A 17,112-nucleotide genomic window follows, 5' to 3' on the forward strand; every position below is an offset into this window, starting at 1 on the left:
CAAAATGCTTCCCAAGTATTCTTGACATAAAACAGCCATTTCCAAACAGCATTTACAAACAGTTTACAAATACAGTTTCTATATTAACTCTCATTTTTCCACATTATCCCTCATCAATCCACATTACTTATTCCACATTCCATTTATATGTGTACTCATCCCATCACATCATTTTCCATCTCATCACTTCAGATTCCTTCACATCACATATCATATATTCACATTCATACATATATCCACATCCACATCCACATTCACATCCATACATCCACATCTACATCCATGCATCTATTTTCACATCCACATCTACATGCACATTCATGCATCCTCATCCATACATCCATATCTACATGCACATTCACATCCATACATCCACATCTATATGCGTACATTCACATCTACATGCATACATCCACATCCACATTCATACATCCACTCCTACATGCATACATCCACATCTCCATGCATACATCCACATCCACATTCACATTCACATCCATACATCTACATCTACATGCATACATCCACCTCCACATTCACATCCACATCTATACATCTATATCTACATGCATACATCCACCTCCACATTCACATCCATATCTATACATCTACATCTACATGCATACATCCACATCTCCATGCATACATCCACATCCACATTCACATTCACATCCATACATCTACATCTACATGCATACATCCACATCTCCATGCATACCTCCACATCCACATTCACATTCACATCCATACATCCACATCTCCATGCATACATCCACATCCACATTCACATTCACATCCATACATCTACATCTACATGCATACATCCACCTCCACATTCACATCCACATCTATACATCTGCATCTACATGCATACATCCACATCTCCATGCATACATCCACATCCACATTCACATTCACATCCATACATCTACATCTACATGCATACATCCACATCTATATCCATGCATCTACATCCACATCCATACATCCACATTCACATTCACATCTACATGCATACATCCATACATACACATCCACATTTACATCCATGCATCCACATCCACATCCTCATTCACATCCATACATCCACATTCATGCATCCACATCTACATGCATACATCCATACATACCCATCCACATTCACATCCATATTCTCACCCTATCACAACCCATATACATCTTATCCCATCACATACACTTCTTACCTCATCCCATACACATCCTTTCACTTCTTAACTTATCTTATCAAATCCTAACTCATCTCATATGCATCTTATCACATCTTATCATTTCCCATATCTTTTATGCATAAAATTCAATTATGCTAAAAGTAACACTTTTATAATAAAATATTCATCTCTTATGCATACCTCTATGCATGAAATTCAATTATGTTAAAAGTAACTCTTTTATAATAAAATATTCATCTCTTATGCATACCTCTATGCATGAAATTCAATTATGCTAAAAGTAACTCTTCTATAATAAAATATCCATCTCTTATGCATACCTCTATGCATGAAATTCAATTATGCTAAAAGTAACTCTTTTATAATAAAATATTCATCTCTTATGTATACCTCTATGCATGAAATTCAATTATGCTAAAAGTAACACTTTTATAATAAAATAAAAGATGAATTTTCTTTTACTAAATTCTAAAAATTTCGCCATAACCTCCTTTGTATGGCTAACCATTTTTTAATTTTTTACGTCTTTAAAACTAATTAAAAGTACACCAATATTGAAATTATCCTAAAGTAAACATTTTTTTTTCACTTAATTGAGATAAACATTATAAAAATTTGACATTAATCACTTAACCATTCACCTAGGATAGAGAATGGTTGGTTTTGTTAGAGAAGAGAGGGGAATGCCTTTTGTAATGAGGCCTAACATTATAGAGAAGACATAAAGCATAAAAACCATTTAAACCATAAAAATCCATAAAATAATTGAAAGAAAGAAGAATTACCAACTTACTAATGACTTTGATAGCTTTCCTTTGGCTTGATGGTTTAAGGGTTCAACTCTTGTTTGGACAAGAGTGGCCACTAATCTTTGGAAGAGGGAAATGTCAAAAACTAATGAATTATGAACAAATTTATAGTTCTTGGCTTGGGTGGAGTAGAGTAACAATGCATATGATAGCATATCATATTTGAGGGCTAGGTATGCTAGAGCTATTGAGGAACTCAAAGCTATGTGTGTCAAGTTTGAAAGAGGGAAATGTCAAAAACTAATGAATTATTAACAAATTCATAGTTCTTGGCTTAGGTGGAGTAGAGTAACAATGCATTTAACATTGTTAATTTTCAACAAGGGGGAGGCTTCTATTTATAGGAAAAATTGAGCTTCTAACCAAACAAACTAATTCTAGAAATTTCCAAATCAGTTTGGTTGAATTTGGACTAGATTTGGATCTAGTTTGGTTCCTTTTTGATTCGATTTGGTTCCCTTTTGATTTGGTTTGGTTCAAGAGAGAGGAGAGATAAAAATATCACATTATTTTTGAGTTTAAAACTCATTCAAGCATGTGAAGTATGCACCTCCTTTAAGGGACTCCCCTTCCTTACATATGTGTCAAAATGGAATCATTATACCTAAAATATCTCATTTTTTAGTAATACTCATAGTTTCTTACTAATAAACCTTGTACATATTCAACTCTTCATCTTATGTGAGCATTTACTCATTTTTGGATACCCAATTTATCTCATTTTTTGATATTACTCATAGTTTTTTACTAATAAACCTTGTACATATTCAACTCTTCATCTTATGTGAGCATTTACTCATTTTTGGATACTCAATTTATCTCATTTTTTTGATATTACTCATAGTTTTTTACTAATAAACCTTGTACATATTCAACTCTTCATCTTATGTGAGCATTTACTCATTTTTGGGTATCTTCTTTTACAAATTGGATTTATCTCCTCCCTACACATGGATTGATGCTATTGGCCCATAGGAACCTTAATTGGACCATAATCCAAAAATTTTTGAAAATCTAGACCCTTAGGCTAAGGTCCTTTATACCCATTTCCAATTAATTCCAATTGCACATTGGAAAGTTTTTTTTGAATTTCTGTTTCAGGGGAACTTATTCTAATAAGATGAGATAATTTTTTATCCAAAAATATTAAAAATGTGAATATTCTCTCTCTAGAATATTTTCTTTCTCTATGTCAAAACAGGCAGAGAACGAGATCTCTTATAATTCTGAAGAGGGAACTGATTACAGGGAAAGATGCTGGATATCTTGAGAGGCTGGGGAGGAATCTTACATTGTGGGTCTGTTGCTTTCCCACTACGGCGGTTAGAACTGATCCATGCACGTGATCCATAAATTGGTACCATTCATGCATCTTTGTTTCTCTTGCACTTCGAAGTACTGCATTGCCATTCTCCTCGTTTTAGTTTCTTTCCACTTGATTTCCTCTTGGCTGCTTATTAAAATGATTTCATGTTCAAAATGTTTACTGTGCTAAATGTTTTGCATGTTGTGAATGAGGTTTTGAATGATTCCTTACTATGCTAAAAGTTTTGCATGTTCTGAACGACTGCTTCTGTGTGCTAAATGTTTTGCATGTTCTAAATGATTGCTTTCTATGATAAATGTTTTGCATGTTCTGAATGAGTGCATGTTCTAAATGAGGGTTGGGTTTGTTTACAAGCTCCCAGAGCTAATAGATAGGTTAATACAAGAGGAAACGAATTTAGTCCTCCCGACTAACTAGATAGGTTGACAAGATTAACATAATGGATTATTTGTAAAGCAATGGCTGGTTTAGGTAGTTGCCAACTTCTCTCTCTCTCTTTCAATTGACTATATGTTCAAACGAATGCTGTTTCCATTCGACTGCATGTCCTCTGAGCATCCATAGACATGCCCAGTAGCCCTTTCCTTATAAACCTAGCTGAATACAACCCATTTACTTGTTGCCACCTTGCGTTACTTAAGCCAAGCACTTACTTCACAGTATTGCATCGCCTCGTATTTTCCTCGTTCTAGTTTCTTTCCGCTTGTTTCACTCTTGGCTGCTTATCAAATGGTTGCATGCTTCCCAAAAGACATTCTTAACGAATACATGTCCCAACTAAACAACTTGCATGTGTTGAGAACTAATGCATCTTGTACTTTAAAAATGCTTATGCAATCGCATGTTTAAAATGAATTCTTCTTGTTGAATTTCCTAATTGACTACGTGTTCTAAACGAATGCATGTTGAAAGCTTCTAATTATATTTTACCTCTAGGAAGATATTCTGGAGTATTGTATGCAATGCTTTGGGGGGATGCATGACTCGACACTCCTTAAAGGGTGTAGACTTCATGGATGCTTAAAGAGAAGAGAGGTACTTTATGTCCCTAGGTTGCAATTGCAAAAGGAGAGTCCATACGGCTGTATATTGTAGTTGATTTTGTATATAAGTCCACTACTTTCTTGGTTAAACCTTATAGATCAAAGGCTTGAGAACACTTACGAGAGAAAATAATCTTTGATAAACATTTGTCAAAGGGTAGAGTAAAGGTAGAGAATGCTTTTGGAAAATCGTTGGTGTATTTTAAGGGACTTAAATGTGGCCATGAATTTTGTACCAAAAGTAGTAATTGCATGTTGTGTATTACATAATTTTGTGCAAATGCATGGCAAAGTTGAACGGCAAGATTAATGAGATCCTTATTCAAATGGGGGAGATGGCAGAAGAGCTAGCATGGGGAGTCAACGAATCAGGATGCGAGACGCTTTGTTCCATGACTTCCGTGAGAGAATGCAACAGGATCGTAGGCTGAGCAGGTGATTTACTTGTTTCTAGTTTCATTTTTTGTTGTTGACTTGCTTCGAACAATTACTGACTTGGGTGTGGGTGGGTGGGAAGCCTCTTGGTCGTGTAGAGTAGCAAACATGCTACTTTGGGGTTCGATTCCACATAGGCTAGATTGTGATGTGTTTGAGTGCAGGTCATTATATGGCAGTGGAGGTATCTTGCATGAAGTTGGCAGTGAGATGAAAGGTAATTTTAGAATTTGTTTATTTTACAACTGCACTTTTTTTGATCATCGACGATCGGATATGTCCATGCATGTGCGAGAAAAGCCTATGTGTAACCAACTCTAGCCAGGTCACTTTTTGGCTGGATGGAGGTAGCCGGAGAGTTGCATGTGCACATGCTCTCTCTCTTGCCCTTAGTACACGGCAGGAACCAGTCGGCCAGCTTGTGTTTCAACAGGCGCGTATACTTGCATGGCAGCCCAAAAAAAGAAAGCGCCCATGTGCCAGCTGGCTGGAGGAATTCAAGGCCAATTACTCCAGCCAGCTGAGCTTCTCTACTGGCCTCCAATCAATGTCGAGCAACGTGCAACTCTCTTGTTGAGATATTTAGCAGCTCAACTAGTGCTACGATGGATATTGATGATCCGCATGGGTGATACTTTTCGCATCTACCATTTCCGCATCTACACCACCGCCATGGTTGGTGAGATTATGGGTGATATGCGGCCAGTGGGATGACAGGCTGTGTGGTAGCCATTTTGGATTACTAGAGACTGGCATAGTTATAGCGCCAGCTGATTTAGTTCGGTTCACATTATGGACCGACCCTTGTATGTTGTAGTAGTTGAGTACTAACCCATATAGTGTGCTCTTATCTTTATGTTATGTTGGTTGAGTAGAGAAGAAGAAGATAGAAGAAAATTCAGCCATCCATCTTGTGTGTGTTTGCTTTTGCTCTAGGGTTTGAAGCTCTCCCTCTTCCTCACATTCTCTTTATGGTATTAGAGCCTGGTTTGTGTGAGAGTTAAGGAGGCAAGCAAGAGGCAAGAACAAGCAAGGAAGGAAGCAGTACTACACGGGTAAGCACACCATCATCTCTTTCCCTTTCTTGGTTTACGTACAACACTCTCTTAGTAGCTTTGGGGAGCTACACATCTCCGATTGAGGAGCTTTCTTCGCGGGGTGGGAGCAGCAAGAAAACATGTTTGACGGAATTAATCAGATTGTTAGTGAGAAGCTAAATAAGAATAACTTCCATGCCTGGAAGTTCAAAATGACCGATTTTCTAATGGGTAAAGGATTTTGGGATTATGTAGAAGGAGACAATGAGGAGCCTCCAGAGTTATCTGAGGAGAATGCCACTCCTTCAGATATAAAGGCATTCAAGGATTGGAATCAGGGTGCAAGAAAATTCATGTACTGGCTTTCAATTAGTGTCACAGACACTATAATAAGACACATACAGGATGCAAACACTTTAGTAGTTACATGGCAGAATCTGGTTTAGATGTTCCAGACTAATACAAAGGCAAGGAAGTTACAGTTAAAGCAAGAGTTGCATACTGTGGAGGAAAAGAAAAACATGTCCATCAATGAATATGCCTTAAAGATCAAGGGCATTGTTGAATCCCTTGGGTCTATCAATGTATCAGTAGAGGATGATGATTTGGTGAGTGTTTGTCTGAATGGGCTTGGCAAAGAGTACAAGCCATTCAAGCCCTCCATTGCAGTTAGGGAGAATATTCCCAACTTTCGGGACTTGATATCCATGCTGATCATAGAAGAAAAGGCTTTAGGTGAGGATTCTTCTTCTCTCACAAATCAAGAACACATCGAAACAGGACTTCTACTCTAATTCAGGTAGAGGCAAAGGTAGAGGTCGTGGTCACGAGGCCAAGGTGGTGGCCGACAAGGAAATCAGAATTCTGGACAACAACAGTCCAATGATTTACAGCAACAATCATACACAGGTGGAAGAGGCCAGTCTAGAGGTAGGGGGAGCCAAAGAGGTCGAGGTGGATGGCAAAGAAATCAAAATATGCAAATAGCATAGAGTGCTATTACTATGGCAAACCACCAGGACACATGGCAAAGGACTGCTACAAAAAGTAGAATGACATTAAAAGTGGGAAGTTGTAGCAAGGCAACTATGCATCATCTAGCAAACATGGAGGTGATGACAGGAGTGAGCAGCTGTTTATGATGCAGCACATGCTTAGTTCCATAACAGGGGATGTGTCAGGATCTGAAGATATATGGTATGTGGATTCTGGCGCCTCTAACCACATGACTAGTCATGCTGAGTGGTTTAGAGATATGCAGAAAATGGAAAAACCAGGTTATGTAGAAATAGGTGACTGCGCATCCCATTGCGCATGTTGGTAAGGTGCCATTGTCTATGCAAGATGGCAAAATGAAGTACTTGGCTGATGTACTTCATGCTCCCAATATTACAAAGAACCTAGTTTCTGTTGGATAGATGGTTGAGCAGGGTCTACAAGTGAGGTTTAATCCTCAAGGATGTTTTGTGGAAGACTTCAAAAATAAGTGTTGTTTGGTTGCAAAGGGAAACAGAAATGGCAGGATGTTTACTTTGGATGTAAACATGCCTGAGATAAAGATAGCCATGTTTGTGCATGGAATAGGTGTCATTGTAGATATTGACATATGGCACAAGCGCATTGGTCATGTGAATGTATGTGAATGTACAGTGAGACTGAAGTCCATGCAGGCCCAAAATATTGTTATGGGTTTGCCAAAGTTTAAGGTTGACAGTATGCATAAGGTATGTGAAGCATGTCAACTTGGTAAGCAGGCCAAACATGCTTTCCCACATGAAAAGCATGTCAGTGCAAGGCCATTAGATGTCATACATTCAGATGTATAGGGACCCAACCAAGATTGCAACAATTGCAGGTTGTAGGTACTATGTTACATTCATTGATGACCACACTAGGAAAGTGTGGGTTTATTTCATGAAGGAGAAAAGTAAGGTGTTTGCTGACTTTCAGAGATTTAAAGCCTTGGTCGAGAAGGAAAAAGGCATGCAAATAAAATGCCTAAGATCAGATGGTGGGAGAGAATATTTCTCTAATGAGTTCAGCGATTTTCTGAGAAATCAAGGAATCAAGAGGCAATTTACATGTAAGTACACTCCGTAGCAGAATGGTGTTGCAGAAAGGAAAAACAGGCACATTGTAGAAGTGGCACGTGCCTTGATGGGTTGAAAAGAATATGCCGCATTATTTTTGGGCAGAAGTAGTAGCAACTGCTGTGTACATTATGAATAGGACACCCACTGTCGTTGTTCATGGTATGATTCCTGAACAGAAGTTTACAGGCATAAGACTGGATGTGTCTCACTTGAAAGTGTTTGGGTGTATTGCATATGTACATGTTCTTGATGAAGTGAGAACAAAGTTGGATCCAAAGGCAAAGAAAGTATCTTCATTGGCTATGCCATGGAGGAGCAAAAAGGTTATAGATGCTATAACCCTATCACTTGTGAGATGCGAGTAAGCAGAGATGTTGTCTTCGATGAGATGAGTAGCTGGTATACACCATTAGTGAAGGCAACAGAAGATGCAGATGTAAGAAGTGCTGATGCTAAACCACATATAGAGAAGCAATCACAAGTGCTGAGTGGACCTGGGGAGTCCTCGAGCAGTGGATCCAATGTTAGCCCATGGTTAGCCCATGGTCAGGCAGGTTGAGGAATGATGCAGTACACATGTATCACAAAAAGGGAAGGAAAAGGTAGATCAACCTTTTGTGCCTGATCTATTAGCAGGTCACTTATATGTGGATGGTGACTCTAGTGGCTCTGAGCAGAGCCTTGATGAGGAGCTTGGTATTCCATCTATGGTTACTCCTGGTGTAAGGAGAACCAGGGTTGTTTTGAGAGGAAACCTAGCAGTGATCCAGGTGTACGCAGGTCTACAAGGGTTAGATACCCTGTGTTTGACAGGTTGAGATATGATGGATATACAGTCCATCATTATGCTTACATGATGGTAAAAACAATATAGGAGGTTGAGCCCACTTACTTTGAGCAGGCAATTGGAAATAAGAAATGGGAAGATGCCATGGGTGAGGAGATGGCAGCATTGGATGCAAATGCAACATGGGAGTTAGTGCCTTTGCCTAAGGAAAATAAGGCAATTGGATGTAAGTGGGTGTACAAAGTCAAGCACAATGCTGATGGTTCAGTGAGTAGGTACAGGGCAAGATTGGTTGCCAAGGGCTATGCGCAGACTTATGGCATAGACTATGAGGAGACATTAAGCCCGGTTGCAAGAATGGCAACCAAGTGAGCTGTCATTGCTATGGCTGCAGCGAAGGGTTAGTCTTTACATCAAATGGATGTAAAGAATGCTTTCTTGCATGGTGATTTGCAAGAAGAAGTGTACATGATGCAGCCACCAGGTTATGAGAGTGATGCACATCCAGATTTTGTGTGCAGGTTACGCAAAGCCTTGTATGGCTTGAAGTAGGCACCCAGAGCATGGTCAAACAAGATCGGGAAGTATCTTGTTACCATTGGATTTCAGATATCCAATGTAGATTTTTCACTATATGTGAAAAAAGACAGATAGAGGGATCATGCTATTAGTCATCTATGTGGATGACTTGATTATCATTGGTGATAGTGATGTAGACATACACGATGTCAGGATGCTTTTGAAGCAGAAGTTTGAGATGGAGGATTTGGGTGAGCTGCGGTATTTCTTGGGCATAGAGGTGGTGAGATCACCTCATGGCATTTTGCTGTTGTTGCAGAGGCAGTATGGCTTGGACATGTTTTCCAAGTATGGTATGACAGGCTGTAAGCCTATTTCAGTGCCATTGGAGCAGAACACAAAGCTTTTCGTAGATACCGGTGAGCTTTTAGAGGACCCCACTACATACATGCACATAATGGGTAGTTTGATCTACATGACCATTACAAGGCTAGACTTGAGCTATGCTGTTGGACTTGTGAGTCAGTTTATGCAGGCCCCTAGGAAGCCACACTTGGATGTGGCTAGACGGATCCTCAGGTACATAAAGTCCACAGTTGACTATGGACTTTTCTATGAGGCTGGTACATAGATACAACTGCATGGGTACATAGATACAGTTGCATGGGTACATAGATGCTGATTGGGCTGGTAGTATTGCAGACACGAGATATACCAGTAGTTTTATGTTCTCATTTGGGAGTGCTGCTGTGAGTTGGAGCAGTAAGAAGCAACCAAACAGTTGCCTTGTCGCGAGTACAAAGGAATAGTATAGGGGTGTTGCTATGGCAGCTTGTGAGGTAGCTTGGTTTCAACAGCTACTTGGTGACATGGGAGAGCTCGTGGAGAAAGGGCAGTTGTCATATATTGTGAAAACATGAGCAGCATACAGTTGGCCAGTAACCCAATATATCATGCTAGAACGAAGCACATTGAGGTGCATTATCACTTTGTGAGGGGGGAGAAGGTTCTAGTAGGAGATATAGATCTGGTATATGTCAGCACAGAGGATCAGGTGGCTGACATCTTCACGAAGGCATTGGGCAGAGAGAAGCTCCACAGGTTTAGGAGCTTACTTGGAGTGTAGTGTGTGGAGTTGAGCACGAGGGGGAATGTTGAGATATCGAGCTCAACTAGTGCTACGACGGACATTGATGACCTGCCTGGGTGATAGCTTCCGCATCTACACCACTGGCATGGTGGGTGAGATTATGGGTGATATGCGGCCAGTGGGATGAAAGGCTGCTGTGTGGGAGCCATTTTGGATTACTAGAGAGTGACATAATTATAGCGCCAGCTCATTTAGTCGGGTTCACATTATGGACCGACCCTTGTATGTTATAGTAGTTGAGTACTAACCCATATAGTGTGCTCTTATCTTTATGTTATGTTGGTTGAGTAGAGAAGAAGAAGATAGAAGAAAATTCAGCCATCCATCTCTCTCTTGTGTGTGTGTGTTTGCTTGCTAGGGTTTGAAGCTCTCCCTCTTCCCCATATTCTCTTTATCTCCTCCCCTCACCTCTCCCGGCTCTATACGTGCTGCCTTGTGCTGCTGTTGATTTCTGCAAAGGCGCATTGCAAGAGCACTTCCAGGTTAGTTCTCATTTGCAATACAGTTCATTTTTTTAACAAAATATTTCGTCCGTCTTCTCCTCTTTCGCCCATCTTCTCATTGTGTTTGTAATGGAGTTCTTCATTTTCAATACAATTCCTTATTTTGCAAAATATATGATAATATTTTCAATATAATTCATTATTTTGCTAGAGTCCGTCATTTTCAATACAAATTCGTTATTTTGCAAAATATATGATATTATTTCACCCATCTTCTCAATGGAGCCCGTCATTTTCAAAAATACAGTTCGTTTCGTCCCCTTGCATAAAAACCCTATAGTTGGTGAGCACCTCCACTCCACCAAGCACAAAAAAGACCACATTGCTGCCCACACACAACCATTACCATAGCCACACAATAACCTTTAGTTCACGTTTTTGTAATTTTTGATACAATTTCCATTCTAATGCATGCATAATGCATAAATATATTTTGTAATTTTTGTACATTTACATTTACATGAAGTGCAGCACAAACACACATTAAAAAAACAATTGGCCGATCATTTGTTGTTGATTTTTATCTACATGTCAGGACCATAATGTGTAATGCAGGTGTGGTGTTGCGTGTGCGCGGTATATCTCACCATGAGCCATTTTAATGTTCGCATTCCCAAACGAGCAAGGGGCACAGCTGAAAGCCAAGACACTGAAAACCTTTCTCATTGGGAGGACGAGAGTGTAGTGTGCACTCAATTGTACGAAAACAGTTTGTTCACCGCAATGCTAACTGAACCTTGGGAGGGGCTTACGAATGATGCACAATCCCAAATACAAGAGGAACGCTCTCCCATGTTAGATCCCATGGGCACGAGTTGAAATGATACTCAAACACCAATTGTACATGTCTTATGCCGTCCATACATGTTGCAAAATCAATTAGTGGTCCCAGAGGTGAATGTTTAGCAAGAATCATTTCTGATTTCGAGGCCATTACCACCTTGCCAAATATGTGTGGGGCTATTGATGGTTCCCACATTAAACTTCAAAGGAAACCAAGAACATAGTACTTTTTGGCACAATATGTGTGCCGACATGGCTTTCATAGTCTCCTTTTGCAAGGAATTGTAGATGCAAAGGAATTTTTTTGGAATATTGTATGTAGTGCACCTGGGGCCACTCATGATTCCATAAACTTCAAAGGTTCATGGCTGTATGGGAAACTTAAATCTTGTGAGGTTCTTGATAGACCTCTACTGTTTGTTGGAGGCTTGCCTGTCAGGCCATATTTGGTTGGAGACTTAGTGTACAAGTCAACTAGCTTTTTATTGAAAGCATTCAAGTAAAAATCTAGACAAGACCTTGCTAAAAAGAATAAGTTCGACAAGCTAATTGCCAAGGGGAGGGTGAAAGTGGAGAATGCTTTTGGAATCCTAAAGAACCGTTGGCGTATTTTAAGAGATTTGAATGTCAAACTACCTTTTGCACCATCTGTGATAGTAGCTTGTCGTGTCTTGCACAATTATGTTCAACTAAGAGGGGAAGTCGAACCTATTGATCAACGAGATCCGCACCCTAATGAAGACGAGGCTCTTAGATGGAGGGTTATGACCCGCCAACGGGCCATGGGTATGCGAATGCGCACCGCATTGTTCAATGACTATGTAAGGTGATCCAACGAGGTATACAAGACTTGCATTTTCAATTTTGCAAGTGCTGTGATTTCCAATTTCTAAGTGCTGCAATTTACAACTTCTAAGTGCTGCAATCGTGATTTAGCAATTAAACTTGCCAGAATCTTGAGGATGTTGGACATGTACAGGTAGATCATTTTCTTTCTATTTGATGCTTTTTTTTTCATTTTTTCATTTTTTTTGCTTCTCTATGTGTGTGTGTGTGCGTGCGTGCGTGCGCGCGCTTTTGTTTTGTCATGTGTTTTGTATTTTTTATGTGTTTTGTTATGTGTGCGCCAGAGTTTGTGTTTGTTTGGCTAGGGATGTGTTTGTGTATATGTATTACCCAAAAAAAAAATCTTCTTTGTGTGTGTGTGTGGAGGATAGGAATGGGCAACCTCAATGTGATTTGGTTGTGTGTGGCTTCCATCAATGAAGTGGGCTCTCATTGATGGTTATGATTCACCTCCCATGTGAATCTACTTGTGGAGGGCTGGGTTCGAATCCCGGGTGACTTTGATGGAGTGGACCCCCTCGTAGCACGCTTCTAAGCAACTACAAAGAAAAAGAAGCTCATAATTTTACAATGTGTGGTACTGCTCAATAATATTGTAATGTATGTTGAAGTCTTCATGTATACTGGCAGGTTTTCTATTAATCATCCATATGGCGAGACATGGTGTGCTTTTGTGACATACGAGTAAGTGCCTTCTTTCTTGCATTATTGCCGGGTCTTCCATAACATGCTGTGTGTTTTACTAGTGGTCGAGCAGCATGCATGTGCTGGTGCAAGCGGCAACTCTTCGGCCGGCCTCAAGATGGCTGACCGGCAGGAGAATATTCCCGAAATTAACCTACCTATTTTGAACCGGTGGGAGGAGGCCGATAGGCCCATGTGCTAAGGCTCTCTCTCTCTCTCACTCTCTCTCTCTCTCTATGAGAAGCGCTTGAACGGTAATGCTCTATAGATACTTGCACAAATGTAATTGATTGGGGTGCGTGCAAATCCGAATTGCCTTCATTGTTCCCCTCTCTCGCAGCAGCCCATCGAGGAAGACAACACACAGATACACGGATTAAAGCTGTGGACAAGCACGCAGGCGAGAGAAGAAGAAGAAGAAGAAGAAGTTCGATCGGGTCCTCCCGCCTTCCCATCGCCAACTTATCCTGAAGGTGCTCCTCTGATTTCCTTCATCTCATATTTCTCATTACTCTGGGATCTCGCGGTTTGTTTACGCTCTTGCATGTTTGTTTCTGCTGGCTTCTGCCAATTCTGGAACGAAACCTCAGCCATTTATCCCTGCCCTTATATACCTGTTACCCTAAGTTTTTAGAAGCATCCCCCCCCGCACCTTCTTCTCCCCCTCTTTCTTCTTGTTTTAGGATTTCTAGCAGAGATGGGGAGTTCGTTTAACTGTGGCTGCACAAAGCATGGTAATGTCTGCGAAATCAGTAAGAAACATGGCCATGGCAGTGGATGCCTTAGCAATGAATGTGAGTTTAGGGCCACTTAGCAGAGTTAGGGCATGTGATGTGGCTTTTTTTTTTTTTTGGTTTTGGTGTTTTAAGGTTTATCCACACATTTTTTTTTTGGCGTGCCTTTGGACTAGAAAACAGTTGACATGTGATCTTGGATTCTTTTCTGTTGCAGCAATGTCACCAGGAAAGCAGAAGTCCAACGAAAGACAGGCAGCCAGAGATCGGAAGGCATTGTCTCAGCAGGCCTCAGCCGGCGTTGCCGGCGTTGCCGTGGGCGGCTCCAGTGCATATAATCCTGTCTCTGGCACATTCCATGCTCTGGATTCTGTCTCCTCAGATGCTGGAGCAGGTTATCTTACTGGGAGATTCAAATCCATTGATGCTGATGATGATTACTCCAGTTCGAATGGAGGGGGCGCAGAGAGGGAGTGCATGTCAAACACGGGTAGCTGTTCAGGAGAATCCGAGGACCAGCTGCATGCCAATGGCAAAGATAATTGTGGAAAACCAGTGACTGAATCTGGACTGATTGGAGGTAGTGACAAGCGGGACAAAATACGGGTGAAAAATGAGAGGAAGCATCAGCGACAGAAGGAGCGAAGAGCACAAGAACTGAGGGACAAGTGTACTAGCTATCTTATGTCTCGGAAGCTTGAAGCTCTCTCCCAGCAGCTTGTAGCAATGGGGTTCCCTCAAGAGCAGGCTACCATGGCTCTGATTTTCAATGATGGGCATGTTGAGCAGTCAGTAGCATGGCTTCTCGAGGGCGGTGAAGGTCAGGTGCACGAGGATTGGAATATGGGTGGCAATCCAAAAATAGATATTTCTGAGGAACTTGCACAGATGAGTGATATAGAGAACAAGTACAAGTTCACAAGACCAGAGATTGAAAGAGCTGTTATCTCATGTGAAGGAGACTTAAAGAAAGCACTTGACTTTCTGCAGGTTTATAGCCGGGATACGTCTCCCAGTCCTGGGGAAGGCCACAGTGTTACTCAAGGTGGTGTACCATCAACCTCTAAAGATGAATTAACACCAGCCACGTCTAACGGTTTGGAAGCCGCTTCCTTGAGAGCTAATGGTGGACTGCAACCTGTTTATCAAGCTGGAAAGGAAGAGAAAGGGGTGGTACTCTACATGAGAGGGAGTCCACAAGGCAGTGCTGTAAACGTGTACGCTTCTCGGGACGAACCAGCTAAAGGTTTCACTCATGTCAGGAAACTCTCAAACCCCCCGACTATTCTGCCGAGTTCTTTGTTGCCTGTCCAAGGGGCAAAGCCACTAGCAACTTCTCAGAAAACCTCTCTGCCCTGTATGCCTACCCATGCAGCTGGTGCTGGATCAAATTGTGGCCTTATGTTTGGCACTGGTGCAACTGGTCCCAAGCTGGTCAGAAATTCTCCGTTGAATTCATCATCAATAGAGCCAGTAATAACAGTTCAATCACCCCCTTTTTTATGTACCGGCTCACAATCAACCTCAGGGATAGGCTCTTACCCTCTATCGTCTTCGCCTGCATTTTCTCCACCCAGCTGGGGTTGTGGTTTTATGGATTCAGGGTCTTCATCCAGTGTTCTTTATGTTAATTCAGCATTTGGAAATGCAGGGTTAAAGGGTTATAACACAGTAAACAGTTTAGTGGAGAATCTTGATCCAGGGATTGCAGACGTGCAAGGGCAACATGTTCCGATTGGCTCGATACAATTAGAGCCCCTAAGCTCTCGCTGGACTTCGATTGGGAATGGGTTTCTGGATCAGAAGACACATGCTCCTCTGTCAGGGCACGTTGATTTTTCTATACATCCAAGGAGTTCTCCAGTGACCTCGTATGGGCTATATAAAGGTTGGGGCACCAGACTCCCTCAATCTTCTGTAGACTGGACTACTGGTCCTATTGCAAATTGTGACTACAGAAACATCGACTGGAGTATGAGTGTATCACCATCTTCTGCAACAGAAGCTGAAGGTTTGTGGGGACTTTCAAGCAGAGTGGGGTCATTGAAGCTGCAAAAGAAAGGCAGTTCTGGCTGGAACTTTGAAGAAGAGAGGCAATTCCAAGCAATGTCAGGAAGTGCAGGCCTCATGAGAGAGTCTATTAATGGGCTTAATGGCTGGAAGGTAGGGGCATCTCTAGCTCGAGTACAAGAAAGCACCTGCGAACCAGGAAATTCTACTGCTTTTGATGTACATGAGTGGACCACACCTTTTGCAGGAAAGGATTTGTTCACTCTTCCTCAGGCAATTCCATCGCCTTCTCTGTAGGTTCATGAAAAGCAGCGGCGCTTCTTCTGGCTGCTTACTTTGTTGGAAGCTTTCTGCAGTGTACCTGCATCTGCCTTTTCAGGAATTATGATGGTTTGCTTCATAAGGTTCTTCCTGTTCAGTAATTCTTGTTTAGTTGTTGGTGTATGGAGCTGACATTTTGGTTTCTTCATGATGAAATGTGCTTGCTGCTAAAAGCATGGCAGCTGTGTTGTAGGGATTTCTCCTCTTCCAGTTGCCGGCTAGCTGTAGGGTACCCTAAGGTCCCTGCCCCCATGACCCATCTGATTATGTGTGACATGGGTTTATACTGTACCCATTAGCATCAGGAAAGTGGTTAGGGGAGCCAGAGAAGGTGCTCAGAAGAACCAGTTTGAAATAATGGCTATAGGGTACATGATTGCTCCCTGAAGGTAAAGGTGCAGTTTTTGCTAGAGTTGCTTAATTTAATTGTGAGTCACTAATCGGTTCGACTTAAATAGCATGTGTAAAAGTCAGATGCATGCCATGGCAGTCGAGGACACTTGTAAAGGGTAGTTAGTGTGGGCAAATCAGTCACATGAAAATCTGTTTTGTCTTATGAAACATGGAATGTTTCAAAAATGAAATACTCCAAGCTGAAACACCATTTTGTCGAAATTTGCGATTTTTTCTTTATTCGATATATAGAAAAAAACCTTTAACTTTCTTTTCTTCTCCATCTCAAAAAAAAAAAAAAAACAAAACAAAAAAACGAAATGATGAAATAGGTGAAATGTTTCTTGTGACTATATGTAACACTCCAAATTTGACTTCTTGGTCAATTTCACCTAATTTTACACCCAATTGTTGAAATTTATTTCACCACTCTCCTCAAACAATTTCT

The 17,112-nt window shown here is 41.0% G+C and overlaps 1 protein-coding gene and 1 pseudogene across 1 annotated transcript; both read left to right on the forward strand.

Annotated features, from left to right (window-relative positions):
- The first annotated feature begins 11,481 nt into the window (after positions 1-11,481).
- LOC147615271 (uncharacterized) lies at positions 11,482-12,506 on the forward strand (annotated as a pseudogene).
- A 964-nt stretch (positions 12,507-13,470) lies between these two features.
- LOC147615272 (uncharacterized) lies at positions 13,471-16,354 on the forward strand. Its single transcript, XM_086779351.1, has 2 exons — positions 13,471-13,679; positions 14,158-16,354. The coding sequence occupies exon 2, from the start codon at positions 14,160-14,162 to the stop codon at positions 16,245-16,247; it is 2,088 nt and encodes a 695-aa protein (XP_086635477.1). The 5' UTR covers positions 13,471-13,679; positions 14,158-14,159; the 3' UTR covers positions 16,248-16,354.
- Positions 16,355-17,112: the final 758 nt, after the last annotated feature.

The sequence above is a fragment of the Cibotium barometz genome, chromosome 40 (genome assembly GCF_041138505.1).
Source record: "Cibotium barometz isolate CiBa-2024 chromosome 40, ASM4113850v1, whole genome shotgun sequence".
NCBI classification, from domain to species: Eukaryota; Viridiplantae; Streptophyta; class Polypodiopsida; order Cyatheales; family Cibotiaceae; genus Cibotium; species Cibotium barometz.

Excerpts from the sequence above, each read along its gene's own strand:
- LOC147615272 (XM_086779351.1), top strand. The coding sequence starts at position 14,160 with ATGTCACCAGGAAAGCAGAAGTCCAACGAAAGACAGGCAGCCAGAGAT.